Source organism: Misgurnus anguillicaudatus, chromosome 3 (genome assembly GCF_027580225.2).
Source record: "Misgurnus anguillicaudatus chromosome 3, ASM2758022v2, whole genome shotgun sequence".
NCBI lineage: Eukaryota > Metazoa > Chordata > Actinopteri > Cypriniformes > Cobitidae > Misgurnus > Misgurnus anguillicaudatus.
Window position 1 is genome coordinate 1,358,058 of NC_073339.2, and position 22,553 is coordinate 1,380,610.

The 22,553-nt window shown below is 35.6% G+C and overlaps 1 protein-coding gene and 1 non-coding gene across 2 annotated transcripts in view; both read left to right on the top strand.

Annotated features, from left to right (window-relative positions):
- The first annotated feature begins 844 nt into the window (after nt 1-844).
- On the top strand, nt 845-7,013 carry LOC129445297 (uncharacterized). Its single transcript, XM_055206474.2, has 2 exons — nt 845-1,204; nt 4,036-7,013. Exons 1-2 carry the CDS (start codon nt 952-954, stop codon nt 7,011-7,013), a joined length of 3,231 nt encoding a protein of 1,076 aa, XP_055062449.2. The 5' UTR covers nt 845-951.
- Nucleotides 7,014-11,085: 4,072 nt separating this feature from the next.
- The window catches only part of LOC129445201 (uncharacterized), a 36,912-nt gene continuing 25,444 nt past the window's right edge, over nt 11,086-22,553 (top strand). The window contains exons 1-3 of the transcript XR_012361054.1: nt 11,086-11,340; nt 11,436-11,736; nt 19,003-20,234. This is a non-coding gene — a transcript (uncharacterized protein). The remainder of the gene's footprint in view (nt 11,341-11,435; nt 11,737-19,002; nt 20,235-22,553) is intronic.

Below are 22,553 nucleotides of genomic sequence, written 5' to 3' on the forward strand. Positions count from 1 at the left end.
TGTGAGCATTAAAACATGACATTGTCATAACATTTAAAAATGGTAAAATGTAACATTACTCTAACATTCAGACATCAGAAACGTTCTTAGAACGTCAAGAAAACTGGACACTTTTTGCGTTGGCGGAACGTTTTTGGGAATTTGGGAGCTTTCGGGGAGCGTTCTTGGAGCTTTTTTCTGTAAGCTGGGATTGCAAAAAGTATACAAGAATACAAGAATAAGAGCAAACAATTGAAGAAAATAGAAAATATATGTATAAATAAAAAAAGTATTAAAAAATTATAAAAAAAACAAAAGGAAAAAAAACATTATATATATTTTTTAAAACACACACAAATGAAAGGGGTTAGTACAAATAAAAAAGTACATCTGATACTATTGTAAACCACTGAGAAACCTTGTCTTAGATTTTTGTTGGGGTCAAGTTAAGCCCTATTTGCAGCTGACTATATATAATGTCTATTTCTGCCACTTGCATAAGTTGGATAAAGAGATGGAAATTCATGTTTAATGTATGATAAATTTCCTCATAGCTGTGGATACAACTTTTATGACCTGATTGAAAACAATCATGTTTATGCCCTTTAAAGTACGCTTTATTTCAGAGACAAGTGACAAACAGAGCAGTGCTTCATGTACTGTTTTTGCACATTTAATTTTGAAACCACTAACAGATAAAAAAACTTAACTTCAACTTCTAATACGTGTGCAAATCTTTATGATCTTTCAATCTTAAAATGCGATAAAGTTCAGAGATAAATGACAAACAGAGCAGCGTCTTCTCTCTCCAGTACAGCAGGAGGCACTGCAGCTCTTTAGTATACAGATAAACCCACTAAAGAAAGAAAGAGCGAGCTCGCTTGTGATGTGTTTGTGTATCCTCAGTGTTTTTCTCTCTTAAGTGTTTTATTGAGTGTAAACCGAGTCTTTTCTCTGTGTTTTTTCGTGTTGATGATGGATGTGATGTGCTGTAAATCAGGAACTGATCAGGACTTACAGGATGATGAATCTACTGATCAAACCTCCACAGAGTCTCTGGATTCTGTCTGTAATGCTGGAGAACAGCAGCAGATCCTGCAGACCAAACTCAACATGTTTTCAGTCAAACCGGAGGACAGTGGGAACCAAATGCAGATTATAACAGAAGCCACAGCAGATAAATATGAAGACAAACATCATGATGGCCATGATTTTATTCTCTCAGGTATGTCTCCTCAATTATAGTTTGTATTTTAATTCATGTCATTGTTTGATAAAATGGAGTTTAAAGTCACAAACAAAAAAAGGTCAAAAATCTTAAAAGAGAGACATCTTTTTTAGGCATGTTGGCTTGTAAAAAAGACACAAAAGGTTGTTTAACTCATTCTAGAAGTGTTACCATATTTAATGCGATTTGGGAAATTTTAACAATTGTAGGTTAATAGTGGGAAAGCTATGATCGATTGTTTAAAAGCACCCTGGTTATAAACACATGTATGGTTTAATAGATTTAAACAGGGATTAACAATATGAAAATTAAAGAAGTACAACTGTCATAGTTTTAATAAACTTTACAAATCTTTTTAATCGGATGCTGCCATTTTTTTATCACTATACATGACGTCAAATGGTTGCAATAAAGCTTGTTTTATTAACGCTACAGTGAGGTAATCCCAGATAGCATGCAACTATTGAAACAATGTTAAAAATCGTTGATTTGTCAATGTTAATACCATTGGATCAATATCACGTTTGCACCCTCCATTAATATTGAAAAAATATGAAATTTTCAACAATCACCATTTACGTGATCAGTGTTTGCTTTGGTTGGGCCCTTTACTCTTGTGTTTTAATGGCAAGTTTTCTTTGGCTGCTGAATCAGTGTGTTAAAATACATTTGCTATTGCAAAGAAAACAAAGATCTAATGTTATCAACTAGTTTATATTGTAGATATACCTAAATAATATTAGCAAAATACAGTTAAAGATGTGTAAGAAATGGATATTACAGTACTTGTTGGAAACAGTGTCAGGTCTGTTATTTTGAGGATTACAAAAACACATTACTGAATCGATCTCTGACATCATGAATCGGTCTATGAATGTCATCAATGGTGAGGATCAACAAAAGAAAGCTTTATGCTGCAATGCATGCTGGGTATCATTGTAGTACTAAACTAATTTAAAACTCCCAGCATGCATTGCAGGGTCAGTGCAACAAACACACACTGATGAACTTGCTGAATAAAAAGACTGATAAAGTCATTTTCACTGACCATCAAAGAAACATTTTTAATTGACGCTAGAGTTTAAGAGGCACAAACAACAGCCTATATATAATTTAAATGAAATAGAGTAAATAGAATAACATTTAAATAAAATATTATATAAAATAATAAATATAACACTTAAATGTTTACATTTTTCAAATAAACAAAATTAACAATAATATCTAAAACACCACAAACGAGGTTAATAGTACCTAACATTCGCTATAACAACCGCCTCACTATATATTATGCCTTACGTAAATAGCATAACAAAAGTTAATAGGCTTGTTTGAGATGAGCTAAATCTGACACAAACATAGGTTTGTGAATAATAACAATTAACTTGCAAATAATATTAATAATTGAAGATTAACAATTAACATTGCATTCATAACATTAATCTAACAAAGCTGGCTACTGTACATCATATGCATTGCTATAGTTTAAATATTAAACACTGAACAGTGACATTATACACTTTTGCAAAGGCTAGCAGGTGGTTTAACAACGGTGCACTGTCTGGGCATGTACCACGCAAATGCGCATGAGTTTGTTTACTCTTACACATAAAACACTTTAAATTCAGACGTTTAACAATATAATTACACTAATGACATAAATATGTAGAAATGACAATGGCATACGTGAAATATAAGCGTAACAGAAGTAATTTACCACGTTAAACCGTTTAAATATTAATTATTAAGCTTAATAAACCAATTCACGTTATGATGGCAAATATAAGAAAGAGAAGTCAAACAGAACACAGGTTTGGTCATTACCGAAGTCAAATAAGATCCACTTACTTCGCATTTACGCACAAACACACATAACATTAAAGAAATTGTCCTTAAAGCAACAGCAAAAGTTCGCGTCTGTATCAGCGATCCGGCTCAACTCAACTTTGCGTTCTGTGGGCGGGATGCTCGCCTGCACATAGATCGCGGGCACTGATTGGCTGCTGTGCTGGATGCTGTGTGTCAATCAATCTCTGCAAGAAAGAGATCTTATTAGCGAACTTTCATAACAACTATAATAACAAGTAACAGCCTTTTTAACATTGCCATAATAATTAAATAATTAATATTTATATTTATTTTATGTTACTTTTGATGAATGATTTTTTTCAACCACTAGCTAAGTGACTTTAGGGGGCCCTCTGCTGGCCACGAGGCCCTTTGCAATCGCAAGGGTCGTTTAGTGGCTGGGCCGGCTCTGGGAAGGGAGATGTTACTGGGTATCCTGTTGTACTGCTTAGGCAGCAGCTCCACCTTGTGGGGACTTTATGTATGTATACCTGGGAACAGGAAGTCTTCAGTGTTGTGCTATGAGTGCATGTGAGTTGTGCAAGATATAAACAGATAAACGCACTGTTCTTGACAGCCGTTTGTGTAGCGTCTTTATTAACCGACATACAACAATCACTTTCCTCAAATTCAAAATATCCAAACAATGGAGTAGACTTATATGACCCTTTTTGGGAATTAAACATACATATTTCGTTCGTTCAAGGTGAATGACTGTAAATCTCGTGATGCTAACGTATTTCTACCATAACACAGACTGCGCTTGCAAAGAAACACTCTGTTTACTCTGACTCCGCCCATAACAAATACATTGCTTGATTCTAGACCGTGTGTTTTGTGCTTGGTCTTTGCACATTAATCGCGACGATTGTCAATAATTAATCGTGGGGCACACATATCGTTATCATGATAAAAATACGATTAATCGTCCAGCCCTAGTGTAAATAAAAAATAATTTAATTGTTTTATGTTTCTTTCAGATGTGAAGAGTGAATTATGTTTGGATGAAGAAATAACATCCTCGACCCTTTCCTGCATCACCGGTGGAGAGACATTGAGCTCACAGAGACATTTAGAGAGAAAACACACAGAACAGAAAATCTGCACCAGATCTGAGATCAGCTTTACTACCTTACAAGAGAAGAAACTTCATTCAGAAGAGCACAGAGAGAAGAAGTTGTTGTTTCACTGTCAGCAGTGTGGGAAGGATTTTGACTTCTTATCTAAGCTACAAGTTCACATGAGGACACACACTGATGAAAAGCCTTTCAACTGCACTGAATGTGGCCATTACTTCAGAACCAAAGCAAATCTTGATTCTCATCAGAGAATTCACACAGGAGAAAAACCATACGAGTGTCCTCACTGTGAGAAGAGATTCATACAAAAATCTAATTTGAGGAAACATGTGTTTACACACACCAAAGACAGTCCGTATCAGTGCAGTGAATGTGGAAAAACCTTTAGTGATTCAAGTCAATTAAAATCACACCAAATACTACACACTAAAGAGAAACCCTTTCAATGTTCACACTGTGATAAACGGTTCAATCGTAAAACTAATCTTACAGCCCATCAGATACTTCACACTGGAGAGAAACCTCATTACTGTGAAGTCTGTGAGAAGAGTTTCAGTCGACGTGAACATTTAGTGAGACATCAGAGAATTCATACAGGTGAAAGACCTTACAAATGCTCTCAGTGTGAGAAGACGTTTGCTCATTCGTCTAACTTTAAAGCCCATCAGAGAGTTCATACAGGAGATAACCCTCATCACTGTAGTGTCTGTGAGAAGAGTTTTGATCATAGAAGCAGTTTAGTGAATCACCAGAGAACTCATACAGGTGAAAAACCTTACAAATGCTCTCAGTGTGAGAAGACGTTTGCTCATTCGTCTAACTTTAAAGCCCATCAGAGAGTTCATACTGGAGAGAAACCTTACAAATGCTCTCAGTGTGAGGAGACGTTTTCTCAGTCAGGTTCCTTAAAAGCCCATCAGAGACTTCATACAGAAGAGCACAGCGAGAAGCAGCAGCTGAGGTTTGACTGTGAGCAGTGTGGAGAGGATTTTGGCTCCTTATCTCATCTGAGACTTCACATGAGGACACACAATGCTGAAAAGCCTTTCTACTGCACTGAATGTGGCCATTACTTCAGAACCAAAAACAGTCTTGATTCTCATAAGAGAATTCACACAGGAGAAAAACCACACGAGTGTCCTTACTGTGAGAAGAGATTTAGCCAAACATATAATTTGAGGACACATGTGTTTACACACACCAATGAGAGACCGTATAAGTGCAGTGAATGTGGAAAAAATTTTAGGGATTCACGTCAATTAAAATCACACCAAACAATACACACTAAAGAGAAACCCTTTCAATGTTCACACTGTGATAAACGGTTCAATCATAAAACTTCTCTTACAGCCCATGAGAGACTTCACACTGAAGAGAAACCAAATCATTGTCATGTTTGTGAGAAGAGTTTCAGTCGACGTGAAAATTTACTGACTCATCAAAGAACTCATACAGGTGAAAAACCTTATCATTGTAGTGTTTGTGAGAAGAGTTTCAGTCGACGTGAACATTTAATGAATCATCAGAAAACTCATACAGGTGAAAGACCTTATCATTGTAGTGTTTGTGAGAAGAGTTTCCGTCGACGTGAACATTTAATGAATCATCAGAGAACTCATACAGGAGAAAAACTTTACAAATGCTCTCAGTGTGAGAAGATGTTTACTCAGTTAAGTAACTTAAAAATCCATGAGAGAGTTCACACTGGAGAGAAACCTCATCACTGTAATGTTTGTGGAAAGAGTTTTGATCATAGAAGCAGTTTAGTTTCACACCAGAGAATTCATACAGGTAAAAAACCTTTCAAATGCTCTCATTGTGAGAAGACATTTGTTTATTCATCTAACTTTAAATCTCATCAGAGAGTTCATACTGGAGAGAAACCTTACAAATGCTCTCAGTGTGAGGAGACGTTTTCTCAGTCAGGTTCCTTAAAAGCCCATCAGAGACTTCATACAGGAGGGCACAGAGAGAAGCAGCAGCTGATATTTGACTGTGAGCAGTGTGGGAAGGATTTTGGCTCCTTATCTCATCTGAGACTTCACATGAAGACACACAATGCTGAAAAGCCTTTCTACTGCACTGAATGTGGCCATTACTTCAGCACCAAAGCAAATCTTGATTCTCATAAGAGAATTCACACAGGAGAAAAACCATACGAGTGTCCTCACTGTGAGAAGAGATTCAGCCACAAATCTAATATGAGAACACATGTGTTTACACACACCAATGAGAGACCGTATCAGTGCAGTGAATGTGGAAAAAATTTTAGGGATTCACGTCAATTGAAATCACACCAAATACTACACACTAAAGAGAAACCCTTTCAGTGTTTACAATGTGATAAACGTTTCAATCGTAAAACTAATCTTACAGCCCATCAGATAGTTCACACTGGAGAGAAACCTTATCACTGCTCTCAGTGTGAGAAGACATTTATTAGGTCATCTTCCTTAAAAGACCATGAGACAGTTCATACAGGAGATAAACCTCATCACTGTAGTGTTTGTGGGAAGAGTTTCAGTCGACATAACAATTTACTGTCACACCAGAGAACTCATACAGGTGAAAAACCTTACAAATGCTCTCAGTGTGAGAAGAGGTTTACTCATTCATTTTCTTTAAAAACCCATGAGAGAATTCATACTGGAGAGAAACCTTACCACTGTAGTGTTTGTGGAAAGAGTTTCAGTCGACATAACAATTTACTGTCACACCTGAGAACTCATACAGGTGAAAAACCTTACAAATGCTCTCAGTGTGAGAAGATGTTTGTTCGATCAGGTAACTTAAAAGCCCATCAGAGAGTTCATACTGGAGAGAAACCTTACGTCTGCTTGACCTGTGAGAAGAAATTCACTCATGCCAAAAGTCTTTAAAACCATCAGAAGAAACATACTGATGAACAAATACACTGAAATCATCATAGCATCTAAAAGTCCAGACTGACCGTGTGCAGAGATGGGCATAAATACATGGAAATGTATTTCAAATACAAATACAAAATACTGTGAGGAAAAATGTATTTAAATACAAATACAGTATTTTGTATTTTGAAAATACACAAAATACATGTGAAATTGGTGATTCTGTGCAAGTATCCCTATTAGGCTGAAATCTATCTGGGTCTATTTCTGAATGCCAAAAACCATTTAGATATGTGCAACGGCTTAAAAACTTTCATTTTATTTTCCCCTGCCCTGTAGGAAATAAAAAACTAGAAAAAAAACTAGGTAACACTTTACTTGAAGGGGTGTGCAAAAGACTGACATGACACCTTCATAATCATACATGACTGTGTCATGAACATGAAGAAGATTTTATGCACATTTATAACAACTGCCATTAAGTTATGTAATTTTTAAAGGAATATTCCATTTTCTTAAAAGAAAAATCCAGATTTACTTATTACCATAATTTACTTATGGAATATTCCTTTAACAGCAAAGATGACATTGTTTGAGATATCTTTGTTATGACAACTTGACACATAGACCGATACAGCACAACTTGTTATAAATCATAAACAATCATTATCAAACTTAAGAAACTACCTAGCTTTGTGGGTTAACATTACATTAAACTGTGATTTAAATGTCATTAAGTGTTAATACTATGTCAAATATTATTAATACTCGGTCAAATAAACATTATGAACTGAAGAATATTCATGATGCTCTTATAAAACTATTTAACAGAGTATTAACACTTAATTACATTTTAATGACAAATTCATTTTGTATCACTGGTAAAAAGTGGTCAGTTATGTTGTCTTGGTTAATGTCAAGTTGTCATGACAAGTTATGATGTATGGGTTAATGTCAAGTCAACTGTGTGCTGATTCCACCACTTGCCGCGTCACGTGTGAAAGGGCCTTTAAAGGAAAACACCAGTTTTTCAATATTTTACTATGTTCTTACCTCAACTTAGATGAATGAATACATCTTTTTTCAATATGTGCACATCATCTTTGCACAGCGTGTCATGAATGTGTTAGCATTTAGCCTAGTCCCATTTATTCCTTAGGATCTAAACAGGGAAGAATTTAGAAGCCACCAAACACTTCCATGTTTACTCTATTTAAAGACTGTTACATGAGTAGTTACACAAGTAAATTTGGTGGCACAAAATAAAACGTGATTTTTAAGTGAATAAAAAATGAGAACTATATTTTATGGCGGAAGAGCACTTAGTCTGGCGCAGTAACATCATCAGTCCTGTGAAGATGTTACTGCGTGCTGAGGTCGAAATGCTGCAAACTAAGTGCTCTTCCTCCATGCATTGAAAATAGATAGTTATTATGTATTAATTTGTCCATTGTTGGTATTTGATAAATCAATGTTACTTGCGGTAATTTTTGAATATTATGAACATGTATAGTATGCCTGTATGTATGGTTGTGCACATATACTACTAGAATAATGTTTCTTAATGAGGTATTATTATTACCATTATTTATTTTATGTTTTTTTTCTCTTTTTCTCTCTTTCTTTTTCCATTGTTATAATTGAAGACGTAAGCATTTTGTTCGGTTTGTATAAATTCTTTAATAGACTGGGGTGGGGTTCAATAAGTTTTACTTCTCCCCACTCCATTTCAAGCATAAGTGCTAGTTATTATTATTATTGAGTATTCTTCCATTGTTATACTATTTGCTTGAAAAAAATAAATAAATAAAATGAAATGAAATTAATTTGTCTAAGAACATAGTAAAATATTTTAAAATGGTGGTTTTCCTTTAAGTCAAAAGTGTAGGCCTATTTGTCAGCGTTCCACACTCTGTCTCAGTCGTGCAACTTGCAAGTGTGAATTTGAATTTCCTTTCGTGACAGTTATAATAACACAAATCACATCACACCCAATAATTCAATCGCTCTTGCTTTTTTCCTACTCCAACATTTCAATTATTGCCCACTAAAAGCTGTACAGATATATATGCTTACCTAAACTCTGGTGTCTGGTCTGAACTAGTTGATGCATGAAAACAGCACCCTGACTGGTTGACTGGCTCAAAGTATTTTGAGTATTTTAAAAATACAAAAATACTTATCTTAAATGTATTTAAATACAAATTACATTTAATTTTTTTCAAAGGCTTTAAAATACAAAATACTATTTTGTATTTCAAATACGTATTTTAAATACATGTATTTGAAATACTGGCCATCCCTGCCATTAGAGACCAACAAAAACCAATACACTGTAGTGTGTTTTGGGCCATATTCCATCAGAACCAAAAACATTCCTAATAAAACCAATAGAATTTCTGTAATGGTGTCTATAGTTTTTTTTTAACAGGGATAGTTTCCAAAACCATAGTTAAACCATGGTTGGTGTAGTAAAACTACACTTTTACCCCAAAAACATGGTTAATTTTCTTAAGGGATAAAAGACAGCTGAATACAAACTCATAGGAGAAAAATAAAAACAACTTTTAATAAGAGGAAAAGTCCCTGTATGTATTCTGGTTTGGTGCTGGTTTATTCGCATAAGTTGAATAAAGAGATGGAAATTTATGTTTAATGTATGATAAATTTTCTCATAGTTGTGGATACAACTTTTATGACCTGATAGAAAACAATCATGTTTATGCCCTCAAAAGTACACTTTATTTCAGAGACAAGTGACAAACAGAGCAGTGCTTCATGTACTGTTTTTGCACATTTAATTTTGAAACCACTAACAGATAAAAAAAACTTAACTTCAACTTCTAATACGTGTGCAAATCTTTATGAGTTTTCAATCTTAAAATGTGATTTATTTCAGAGACAAATGACAAACTCTTCTCTCTCCAGTACAGCAGGAGGCGCTGCAGCTCTTTAGTCCGCCAATAAACCAACAAAAGAAAGAAAGAAAGAAAGAAAGGTCTAGATATACAGCAATACATAGACCAAACGTATTATAGTGCAGTACAAATATATACTGAGGGTTCAAAAGATCCAGAATCCGGGAAAACAGCAGTAGCAGTATATATACCACTCTTTAATATCAGAATATCAAAAAGAACTTCAGATCATATTTCTGTATTCACAGCAGAAATAATAGCAATATGTCTAGCACTACAGTGGATAGAAGAAGTACAACCAACAAGGGCAGTGATTTGTACAGATTCTCTTTCAGTTTTGTATAGCTTGGCAAGTGGAACATCATCAGCAAGGCAAGATATGACTTTTGAAGTAATGCAAAGTCTTTACAGATCTAGACAGTATGGATTATTGGTAAATTTTGTTTGGATTCCATCGCATATGGGGGTGGAAGGAAATGAAGAGGCTGATAATTTGGCCAAGCAAGCATTAAATCATCCACAAAAGGATATTGAAGTGGCATTAAGTAAGACAGAAATTAAAGTGATAATAGCGAAACAAATACAGGAAATTTGGCAGAAGGAATGGAATGAAGAAATAAAGGGTAGACATTTTTACGGTATTCAAGGAGAAGTTGGTTCAGTGAGAAGAAGATTCAGAAATAGGAAAGAGGACGTTTTAGTCACAAGAATGCGTTTAGGACATTGTTTATTAAATAAATGTCTTCAAAGAATTGGTAAGCATGACAATGGAAATTGTGATAAATGTGGATTAGCTGAAACTGTAGGACATGTGCTCATAGAATGTGAAGCTTATGAAAGAGAGCGTATCAAGTTAAAACAAGCTTTAAGAAATATTGAGATTAATGAGATGACACTTCCTTTTCTCCTAGGGAAAGGAACTAAGCAATCAAAAATATATCACGAGTTAATTATATTTTTAAAGGAAACAGGATTATTTAATAGGATGTAAAAATCACTTCTGTGTAAACTCTAAAATTTATATATATATTTTTTTTGACAGAGTAGGTTAAGTTTAAATCTTCCTTTCAAATATGCGCTTCACACTCCTTTCCAGTAGGTGGCGGGAATGCACCTTTTAAGTTGGTTTGCCAACCGCCATAAAACCCTAGAAGAAGAAGAAGAAAGAAAGAAAGAAAGAGCGAGCTTGTGTTCTGTTTGTGTATCCTCAGTGTTTTTCTCTCTTGAGTGTTTTAAACAGAGTCTTGTCTCTGTGTATTTTAGTGTTGATGATGGATGTGATGTGCTGTAAATCAGTAGGAACTGATCTGTCCATGCTGGATATTGATGATTTCATGACAGAAATCTCTCAGCTGAAGAAAGAGGTGGCGTTACTGGAGACAAAGCTGAGGTTAAGAGGAGATGAAGGACTGAAGAGAGAGGTTTGTACAGCTTAAACATCCTTTACCTGAATCAGACAACATCAAATCATTTCTAATCTTACTCTGTGTGTGTTTGTTGTGAATCTTCCACACAGGACTCCGAGCTCAGTCTGACTTTACTCTGTTATACTGAGTCAAAGCACACAGACGCTCAGGACACTACAGTGTGTGACAGTAATCAGGACTTACAGGATGATGAATCTACTGATCAAACCTCCACAGAGTCTCTGGATTCTGTCTGTAACGCTGGAGAACAGCAGCAGATCCTGCAGAACAAACTCAACATGTGTTCAGTCAAACTCATCGACAGTGGAAACCAAACGGAGATTAGAACAGAAGCCACAGCAGATGAATATGAAGACAAACATAATGATGGTCATGATTCTATTCTCTCAGGTATGTCTCCTCAATAATAGTTGTATTTTTTTTCATGTCATTGTTTGATAAAATGGAGTTTAAAGTCACAAACCAAAAAAAGAAGGTCAGAAATCTTAAAGGAGAGATTGACATCTTTTTGAGGCATGTTGGCTTGTAAAAAAGACACAAAAGGTTGTTTATCTCATTCTAGAAGTGTTACCATATTTATTGCGATACCTAGGTAAAGTTGGTTTGATATTCAGACATTCGGACCTCCGGGTTCAATAACTTTCTAAGTATACATTCAAGAAGGTTATTCTTAGCAATTTGTAATGACCAATTCTTTTGACTACAACCTACATTATGCACAATCCCTTAAAATATCCTAGTATCGTCGTTGTAATGTCCTGCTTTGTTGCGAATGTCTGTTGAATGTCGAACTGCGTTGTGTAAAAAGCTTAGGGACCGTCTACAAAGTGACATTTTCCTTCTTTAAGTGTGATCACTATGAGATTAAAGCGATTTTATTTCAACTGTACATACCTATCAGCAACTATCAGCTTGATTTTCTCTCTGCTAATGCTTTAAATATTTGTTTTGCAAAAATTACATTACAATAATCCATCAAATGTCTAGAAAAAGAAAGATATCAGCATGAAGAAGAATAGTTATTTGTAAGTAATCCAGACAAGTGGAAAGTCACGTGTAACCTCAAGTACAAAGATAATCTATGCATTTTGCAAATATTTATATATTTCTGTTTGGCTTAAAATGAAGATGCACTGTGTTGGTTTTATTAATCACAGTTTCTGTTAAATAAGTTTTTAAAGAAGAAGCCTGATCACTCTAAAAATGTTCTGGACCTTCGAGAACATTCTACTGGCACATTTGATGTTTAATTAACTTCTAAATTTTGGTTGTAAGTGTGGTAAAGAGCATTTATATTATTAAAACATGTAACAGTGTTCTTTACATTTTCTTGTATTACTTTTATTACTTTACAAAATGCAATTGTCACAGTTTTATAATCTCCTGCCATTAATTGATTTTTGAAAATTTGCTAAACAATCTCTGTCCATGGGACTGAATCCATCATGTTGTTGACAATTACAATTGTAAAAAATTCAAAACTGTGGCATTAAACTGTATGTATATTTGAATGAGTACTTATAATTATTTTTCTACAACATTTCAACAATTTCTACAAATTGTTTATAGTCAACAATTAGTTGTAGTCAGACTAGCATTTTTACTAGCAACGATACAGTTCAATAGCTTTTTAAACATTTAATGTATTCCTTCAAATAATTTTTTATCTTTATCTATACCCTAAATAACATGCTACACTTCTAAATGCAAACTTATTTTATTTAAATGTCCAACACATTTCTCTATGGAATTTCCCTATGCAACATCATCTTTTTAATAGCTCTAGAAACACAGGCCTTACTGCTCAAAACCAAGTTGTAAAATCATCATTGTACACCAAAGAACGTACCACATCTTTGAAATGTACTATTAGTTCTTTGGGAAAGCAACATTTTTGACAATTACGTTTTCCATGGGTTTTCTCTATGCAACACAATCTTCCTCAATAATGGTTCAAACAAGTGACAAACTGACACAAAACAGTTTGGGACATCTTTATTTGAACCCCAAGAACATATTACAACTCTAAAATGTACAAAGATTTTTCTTATAATGTATTATATATGACAGCACATTTCTCTATGGGATGTTCTCTATGCAACTTGATTATCTTCAATAGTTTTTGGGAATGAGTGACATACTGCTACAAAACAGGAGAGAAAATCATCATTGTACTTCAAAGAACATATTACAACTCTCAAATGTACAATTATTTGCTTGGAATATATTATTTATCACAGCACATGTCTTTATAGGAGTTCTCTATGCAATATAATTTTCTGTAATAGTTCTTAAGAACAGGAACATGCTTTTCCAAAACAAGATGAAAAATGTGTTTTGGACCCTGAAGAACATATTACAACTTTTAAATGTACAATTATTTGCCTCAGTTGTTTCATATACAAATCAAAGGACGTCAACCCAGTCTTAATGCAGGCCAGGATAACATGAGGAATTAGCTGACTGGTGCTTTTGGCCACCAGGTCATGGTGGTCACCACTGTATTTTGCAATATGGCGTTTTACAATGTCAAACACCTTTTTTTCCCATGGCAGTTTGTTTTCCATGACTTCTCAGTCTTGATCTTTGTTACTCTTATATGAGCCATGCCTCTTCAGATTTTGTTAGATTTCTTTATTATACTACTTCTAAAGGGAAATAGTGCAATGTAGGTGTCAAAAGTAAGTTTAGAATTTCTGGACAAAGGTACAGATTGTATTCACTTGACATTGGCTTGTGTGACTGCCGTTCCAGGATCTCTTCAAACAGCTGAAGAAAAATGCCGTTAAAGGCGGAGTCCAAGATGTTTGAAAAACGCTTTGGAAAAGAAGACATGCCGACTAACAAAACACACTTATAGCAAATCAAATCAAATAAAATCAAATGCCGGGTTGCGTATGTGTGGGGCGTGTCTATCAACAGAAGGTCCAGATTCTATTGGGGTAGGGGCGTGTTTGTTTAGGTGATTTCAAATATCAACATTTGCTTTCAAACATCATGGACTTTGCCTTTAAAGACAAAAAACAAAACGCATTTCAGCAGTCTTATTCAATAGAGTATCTCTTTTATATGCTTTATTCTTATTTTCTCATTTCATGTTTAAAGGGGCTCTGGCATGAAAATCTGACTTGTTCCATGGGGGGGGGGGGTGAAAATGTGATATGCACCTTCAAATTACTAAAACTCTGGAATTCTTTGGTCTAGAAGCATATTGGTCTTGTTTTAAGTGCTATAATTGGGTACCCAGTGCTTCTATTGAAGAAGTTTATTTTAATCCCAATCTACATGAATATGAGTTTACCATTATAATCACATGCAAGTTGTTTACCATGAAGTTATGCATTATTTGTGTCATGTGTTATGCTGTGTGTGGGTCAGGAGTTTGTTTGCCATGGGATTGCTATTGCAACCCAGCTGTGTGTATTCATTTAAAGAACCATCTGGACCAGCTGTGTGTATTCATGTGTCAGGGCACAAAGGGTTTTAGTATTAGCAAATAGCCAAGGGTCAAATAGTTAATGGAAAGGAGACACTGGTCTGAGGGATGTTATTGTGGTTCTTGCCTGAACAGAAACATATTGTTTTAAGCATGAGGGAGGGAACAAAGACCTATTTATTTACCAAGCCCTGGCTCAGAGGGTCAGACTGGTTTTGGAGGATCCTCCCAGGACTTCACTCTGGTTCTGGGAGGATTCACCAGGGCAGGCTCGGCTTTTTATTTGACCGGAAAATAAAAGTCTATCTCTTGAAATCAAAACCTTAGACTGAAGATTGTTTCATTTGAGGAAAAGGAAAACCACAACACTATCAACCTAGAAAATGTTAAAAAGATCAACCCAGTTACTTAGTTTTGGTAAACTGTCATAAATAATCAATTCTAAGCAAATAATTTTATATTTGAGAGTAGTAATATGTTCTTTGGAGTACAATGCTGATTTCCCATCATGTTGAGCAGTGACCCTACTGTCTCCAAAGCTATAGGAAAAAAATAGAGTTGCATAGAGAATTCCTACAGAAAACTGTTATTATGAATTAGACATATTAAGCAAATAATTATACACATTTTCCAACTTGCTTTGGAGTAGGTGCCTCCTTCCAAAACCCATTGAACTAGATCACATCTCACTGAAGTGAATAGAACACGGTGCTCAAAGACCAAAAGATCTGAGGCATAAATTGTTTACAAAACATTTTATCATTTTATTTTTAATTAGTTAGAATTGAATGATAATTAAATAAACATTATGTTCGATGACATGCTTTCTGTGTAGTCAATAACATGATGAGTTCAGTACCATGGACAGTGAAATACTGTAAATATCAAATAATAAAAATGCACAACACAAAAAATTAATACTGTGAGAGTTTTATGTAATAAATAATTTAAAGAAGATCTCATACAACAGGAAAATATAAAAGATGGTATACCCTGTCATTCAACATTTAACACATGAAGAACACTGTTTCGTTTTATTATAATGCTCACAACTCTTTATTACACCTAACAAAAACAGATAAGAACTCGAAAAACTGGGGTGTAACTTCTTCTGTATGGTTCAAATTAGGATTTCATTGGAGCACTCAGTCCGTCTTTTCCAAACCTATTGAACTTCTTTATGACATTAATAAATCAACACAACACAATGGCAGAAACAAATCTTCATCTAAGGCAAATAGTTATACAATGAAAAGCTCACTGGACATCCTCTGAAACGTTTTTAATCAATACAAGCAGAAATTTTCAGTTCACAATAATTTTAGCAGGTTGTTGTAAAAGTATCATGTAATTTTTTAGGCTGTATCTTTGCCAAACTTAGGCCTATTGACACGAAACTTAATACTTGAGATGCCAGTCAGAAACTGAGGGTGCATGCACAGTTTCGTTGCAGCGCCACCTAGTGGCCAGACGAATGTTTTATACGCCTATAACTTTGGCTGTGATCGACATATTTACAAGGGACTTGTTTCCTCTGAGTTTTGAATAGTTGCCGAGTCCAACGATACCAAACATGCCAGAATTCGCCTTACGGTTAGCCCTGCGCAGCAAAATAGCGCTTAAAAAACACGATTGAATATCTCCGCGAGCGTTTTTCCGATCGACTCGAAAACACCATAGGAAGAAACTTACCTTACCTTCTGAACAAAAAGTTCTATTGGCATTATATTAAAATTTCCATCAGAAATGGCCGAAAATTGCAAAAAACTAAAAATTACCTTTAAATTTTGTGTTGTTTACACATAAATGGTTATAACTCTGCAACAAAATGAGATTTTAACACCAGATCTGATACACTGATGTATGAGCACATTCTGAGGCCAAACAAAAAAATTGTATGCTTGCACCACTAGATGGCCTTATAATTGAACAAAATCTTTGATATCAAGCCAGCCCTATGGCCATACAACTGTTTCTTCACTAAATTAAAGTGTATAGTCATAAAACTAGCTAGATGTAACACAATCATGACCTAATTCTGCATGCACAATTTTGTCATTGCACCATATACTGGTTTTGGCTTGACCCCGGTATTGCTGCTTGCAGCTATATTTGCTTTTTGCAACCAAACTCTTCATATAGGGTTGTCTACCCACAAACTCCATGTAAGCTCAAAACAATAGGTTAATGTTCAGGCTTGAAGAAACACATGACATCACTTTTGTAAGGGTCACCTGAAGAAGCAAAGAAATGCAAAAAAGTGCTGCATGGGGTGTAAAATGCTCTTCTCGGTGCTCTTTGGATGCAAGGGATAATTCTAATCAATTTATAAGAAAAATCCAAGGCACTCGAATGTTGTAGAAATAGTTAAAAAGCCTTTATTTCACATGGCTTTATGTTTAAAAACAGGTGACAAATACACCTACGCGTTGCGGCTAACAAGCCTTCGTCAGAGCTGATAGCATTCCATTCATACTTAAATAACATCAATATAAATTTGAAGTTGAGTCTTGACTTTTCATGTACCGAGATTAACTTCTTGGATTTAAAAATCTCTAAAGATCTTAATGGAGTGTTGCATACCACTATTTTAAGAAAAGAAACGGATAGAAATACTATATTAAGATCAGATAGTTTTCATCCGCCATGGATAACTGATAACATTCCCTTCGGACAATTTCAAAGGTTGAGAAGAATATGTGATAAAGAAGTGGATTTTAACATCAAAGCTCAAGAGATGACTCAAAGATTTCAGGAACGAGGGTACAAAAATAGTGTGATCAACAAAGCATATAATAGAGCAAGTAATATCAGTAGAGATGAGTTGTTAGTAAAAAAAACACAAATCAAATGATTCAGATAATTCTGTTTATTTCGTGACACAATATAGCACAGAGGCGAACAGAATTAAGAACATTATAAAACGTAATTGGGAAATTGTGCTGAGTGATCCTTATCTAACCTTAGGAGTTGAATTTAAAATAATATCATTTATTAATTGCAATACCTCGTTTGTGGTGTAAAGGTTGGAATGCCCGTGTGGTTGCTTCTACATAGGGATGACTACGAGGAAATTAAAGATCAGATTATCGGAACATAAAAATGCAATTAGAGTTTGTAATCCGCTTTACCCAATGGCTCAACATTATAAAAATGCAAATCATGGTAGTCCGAGCACATTAAAGATTATCGCCATAGAACATGTTCCTAGAATGACAAGAGGAGGAGATAGGGTTAAAAGGCTTTTACAAAGAGAGTCCTTTTGGATATATACATTGAAAGCAACAACATTTCCAGGTTTAAATGAAGAATTGGACTTTGTACCCTTTTTGTGATATATGTGTGGAATTATAATACTTTGTATTTTGAGTCGGACATTATTGAACTGTGGAATTTATATAGTTTTTTTTCTCTCTGTATGGTGTTTTGATGAGTATTGTATTGGCTGTGTCTTTGGTGTGTGGGTTACATTGAGCTTTCTCTCTTTAGGCTTCCTTACATATCGCGACCAGGTGATCGCTATTGGACTAATTGACTGCCGTTCAAATGAACTTGTGTTTGCATTTGTTTGTTACACCCTGACGAGGGCTTGTTGGCCGCAGCGCGTAGGTGTGTTTGTCACCTGTTTTTGAACATGGGGCCATGTGAAGTGGAGGCTTTTTGACTGTTTCTGCAGCATTCGAGTGCCTTGGATTTTTCTTATAAATTGGTCACCTGAAGAAGTTTGTTTTAATCCGGTAATCTTTGAAGCCTGCTTAATAATCTTTGACCCTTGACATTTAAACTATGCGGTAGACCTTCACAATGTATGCCTAACTTCTCCAACACATGATTGCAATGCATATTGGTAAAAGGACAACCTAAATACATAATGGTAAACTAATTGATACACATAACTGGTTATATTCATATAGATTATACTTGATTTCTTTATATAAATCCTTTTTCATGACATCCGATAGGTATTCGCAGATTTAATGCCTCACGGTCAGATTGTGAAAGATGTACGACTACAAAATTGTGGATTACTCACTGCATTGAATTTAATATTTTGTCGTTCATGACTAGTTATGTTTTTAGCTGTGTATGTTACCATAATTTGGTTTATTTGATGTGCAATGACCCAGGAATGACAGCTTTCTCTGTGTGAATATAGGAATCTCAATTAATCCTTCTTTGTGTAAATAAAAAATCATTTAATTGTTTTATGTTTCTTTCAGATATAAAGAGTGAATTATGTTTGGATGGAGAAAAAACGTCCACGACTCTTTCCTGCAGCACCGGTGGAGAGACATTGAGCTCACAGAGACATTTAAAGAGACAACACACAGAACAGAAACTCTTCACCTGCAGGAGATGTAAGATCAGCTTTACTACCTTACAAGAGAAGAAACTTCATTCAGAAAAGCACAGAGAGAAAAAGAAGAAGAAGAAGAAGAAGAAGTTGTTTCACTGTGAGCAGTGTGGAGAGGATTTTGGCTCCTTATCTCATCTGAGACTTCACATGAGGACACACAATGCTGAAAAGCCTTTCTACTGCACTGAATGTGGCCATTACTTCAGAACCAAAGCAAATCTTGATTCTCATAAGAGAATTCATACAGGAGAAAAACCATACGAGTGTCCTCACTGTGAGAAGAGATTCAGCCACAAATCTAATTTGAGGACACATGTGTTTACACACACCAAAGACAGTCCATATCAGTGCAGTGAATGTGGAAAAACCTTTAGGAATTCAAGTCAATTAAAATCACACCAAATACTACACACTAAAGAGAAACCCTTTCAATGTTCACACTGTGATAAACGGTTCAATCGTAAAACTACTCTTACAGCCCATCAGATACTTCACACTGGAGAGAAACCTCATTACTGTGAAGTCTGTGAGAGGAGTTTCAGTCGACGTGAACATTTAGTGAGACATCAGGAAACTCATACAGGTGAAAAACCTTACAAATGCTCTCAGTGTGAGAAGACATTTGCTTATTCATCTCACTTTAAAGACCATCAGAGAGTTCATACTGGAGATAACCCTCATCACTGTAATGTTTGTGGGAAGAGTTTTGATCATAGAAGCAGTTTAGTGAGACACCAGATAATTCATACAGGTGAAAAACCTTTCAAATGCGCTCATTGTGAGAAGACGTTTACGGAGTCAAGTCACCTTAAATCTCATCAGAGACTTCATACAGGAGAGAAACCTTACAAATGCTCTCAGTGTGAGAAGACGTTTGCTCATTCATCTCACTTTAAATCTCATCAGAGAGTTCATACTGGAGAGAAACCTTACAAATGCTCTCATTGTGACAAGATGTTTTCTCAGTCATGTTCCTTAAAAGCCCATCAGAGACTTCATACAGGAGAGAAACCTTACGTCTGCTTGATCTGTGAGAAGAAATTCACTCATGCCAAAAGTCTTCAAAATCATCAGAAGGAACATACTGATGAACAAATACACTGAAATCATCATAGCATTTAAAAGACTTTCCAGACTGACCGTATGGTTCTATTTTAACCCCAATCCCATGCAACAATGGCTTGAAATAATGAAAAAAATTGAGTAACCAATACTGAAACTGGCACGAAAAAGAAAGTGGCGCCACAGACACGTGAAAATGCAGTCACATTCCTATCTTACCATATCTGCGCTACTCACCTGACCAACGGTGAGCTCGAACTGCCAGAAGCTGGCGGAAGGCTCGATATCTAGGACCAGTGCTGTGATTGGCTGAAACGCTCAGGGCACGGGGAGTGCCTTCCAGGCAGCGCTGCCTTGAAGGCTTCGTTGAGGGCTTAAAACACCAACGAGGCAGGAGGTCACCTCCTGCTGAAAAATTGTGCTAATTAGCAAATCCAGGTGATTGAAACAAAATACTGGAGATTACTTTTACTCATGGCACATTTTACACCTCTGTCCGCAACAACCCCGAAAAACAGACCAGAAACGGCTTTGGCCCGATGTGCGTTTGGCCTCAGGGGCCTCATTTATAAAGCGTTTTTACGCACAGATTTGATCTTAGACCGTGCGTATGCTCAAATCCACTCCAACGCTCAGATTTATAAAACTCGTCTTTGAAATGGAAAAGTACTTACCTCCACGTCAGGTTCCGAGATGACGTAAGTGTTGCCAGATCTCGCGAGACAAATAAGCAACCAGGCCTGTGAAAACTTTTGGGAGTACTGTGACTCGGCGCAGTAACACTCTCCCTCTCCCATTATGAGAGGGAGAAGGGAAGCAGACTTTTCAGGCGAGTCGAAGTACTCCCGAAAGTGCTATTTCGCCATAAAATATAGTTCCTCTTTTAAATCCGCTTAGAAAAGCGCTACGTTTTATTTTGCACCACCAAACTTGCTCGTATAACTACTCGTCTTAAATAGGAAAAACGTTGATGTGTTTGGTCACTTCTAACTTTATCTCTGATTGGTAGCATTGAATGAATGGGGCTAAGCTAAATGCTATCGAAGCGTCGCAGCGCGTTCCAGCGCTTACGTGCACGCACACAGATGATAGAGGGATGTATGAACTCTTCTTAGTTAAGGTAATAATATAGTTTAATATTGAAAATGAGTAGACTATTCCTTTAACTTGAGTGATGTCAATAAAGTTTCCATGTTAGAATTTAGAAATATTAAAAACTTAAGCAAACGACAACAAATATGTTTTCTTATCTTACCACTCGCCATTGTAGTAGTCAGAGAATTTGGCCTTTGATAATTTAATATTTATATGCTAATGAATTAAATTAGGGGCGTTTACAAGGTGGAGTTCTAAGAGCATTCAGCTGCGCACAATTTTAAGATCATCTGTGATTTATAAACTGCACATCTGGAAAAGAGGCGTACGCACGTTTTTTTGTGCGTACGCTCCTTTTCTCAGAATCACACTTACGATCATTTCAGAAATGGTCTAAGATATAATGTAGGACAGTTCCTACGTCGCACTTTTATAAATGAGGCCCCAGGAACGAGTCCGGCTCTATCGTTTTGCGGTTGCGGTCCTGCTCCGTTACAGCATCCAGTGGCTATCTGGGATTTGATGGTCTTATCTTAAAGCCGAAAGTAAACGCGTTTTTCTCATAAAAGGTCTGCATTCGTTAAAAATAAGCAAATGAAATATATTTCAAATCAATTTTTCTTTTCCAGACTTATGAGGTAAATAGCTGTGTAAAAACCGGGATAGTGTATAGGCAGCAGGTTGTTATCCTAAATAAGCCCCTTTAGTGTGAATGATACATGAGCAGAGTATCTGGAGTTATTTCTGCCATCATAACCTGCTGCCTTTACACTCTCCCTTACATATATATGCATTTTATTCTATCTAGTTATTCTATTCTACATTATTTTTTCTTAATATTATTGAAATCTTATGGTGCCGCTGTATTGTCTTTAAATGCTGATTTGAGTATCCGATGGACTATATAGCAAGATTTTTATTAACCTCATTATAATGTTGTAAAACAAGTGTCCACTCACTGTTTTTGATATAATAACACCTCCTAAATCTGCTTCTCAGACAAAGTTAGTCAGAGCATTGACAATGCAACTAAGATTATTCAATAAAGCATCTTTATTTTATTCAACATCACTTCATCTCCTGTCTGCTGTTTTTCTCCTCATCTGTGTCTACCTCATGGTTGATTTGAAGTATTAACTCTCACAACAGTGCGATCATAAAAAACACCTGCAAGGCCTGAAAGAGATTAAGCCTTAGCCAAGTAAGCAAAAGTAATGTAAGCATACTTTCCATGAAAAGTAACTAAGTAACGCAATT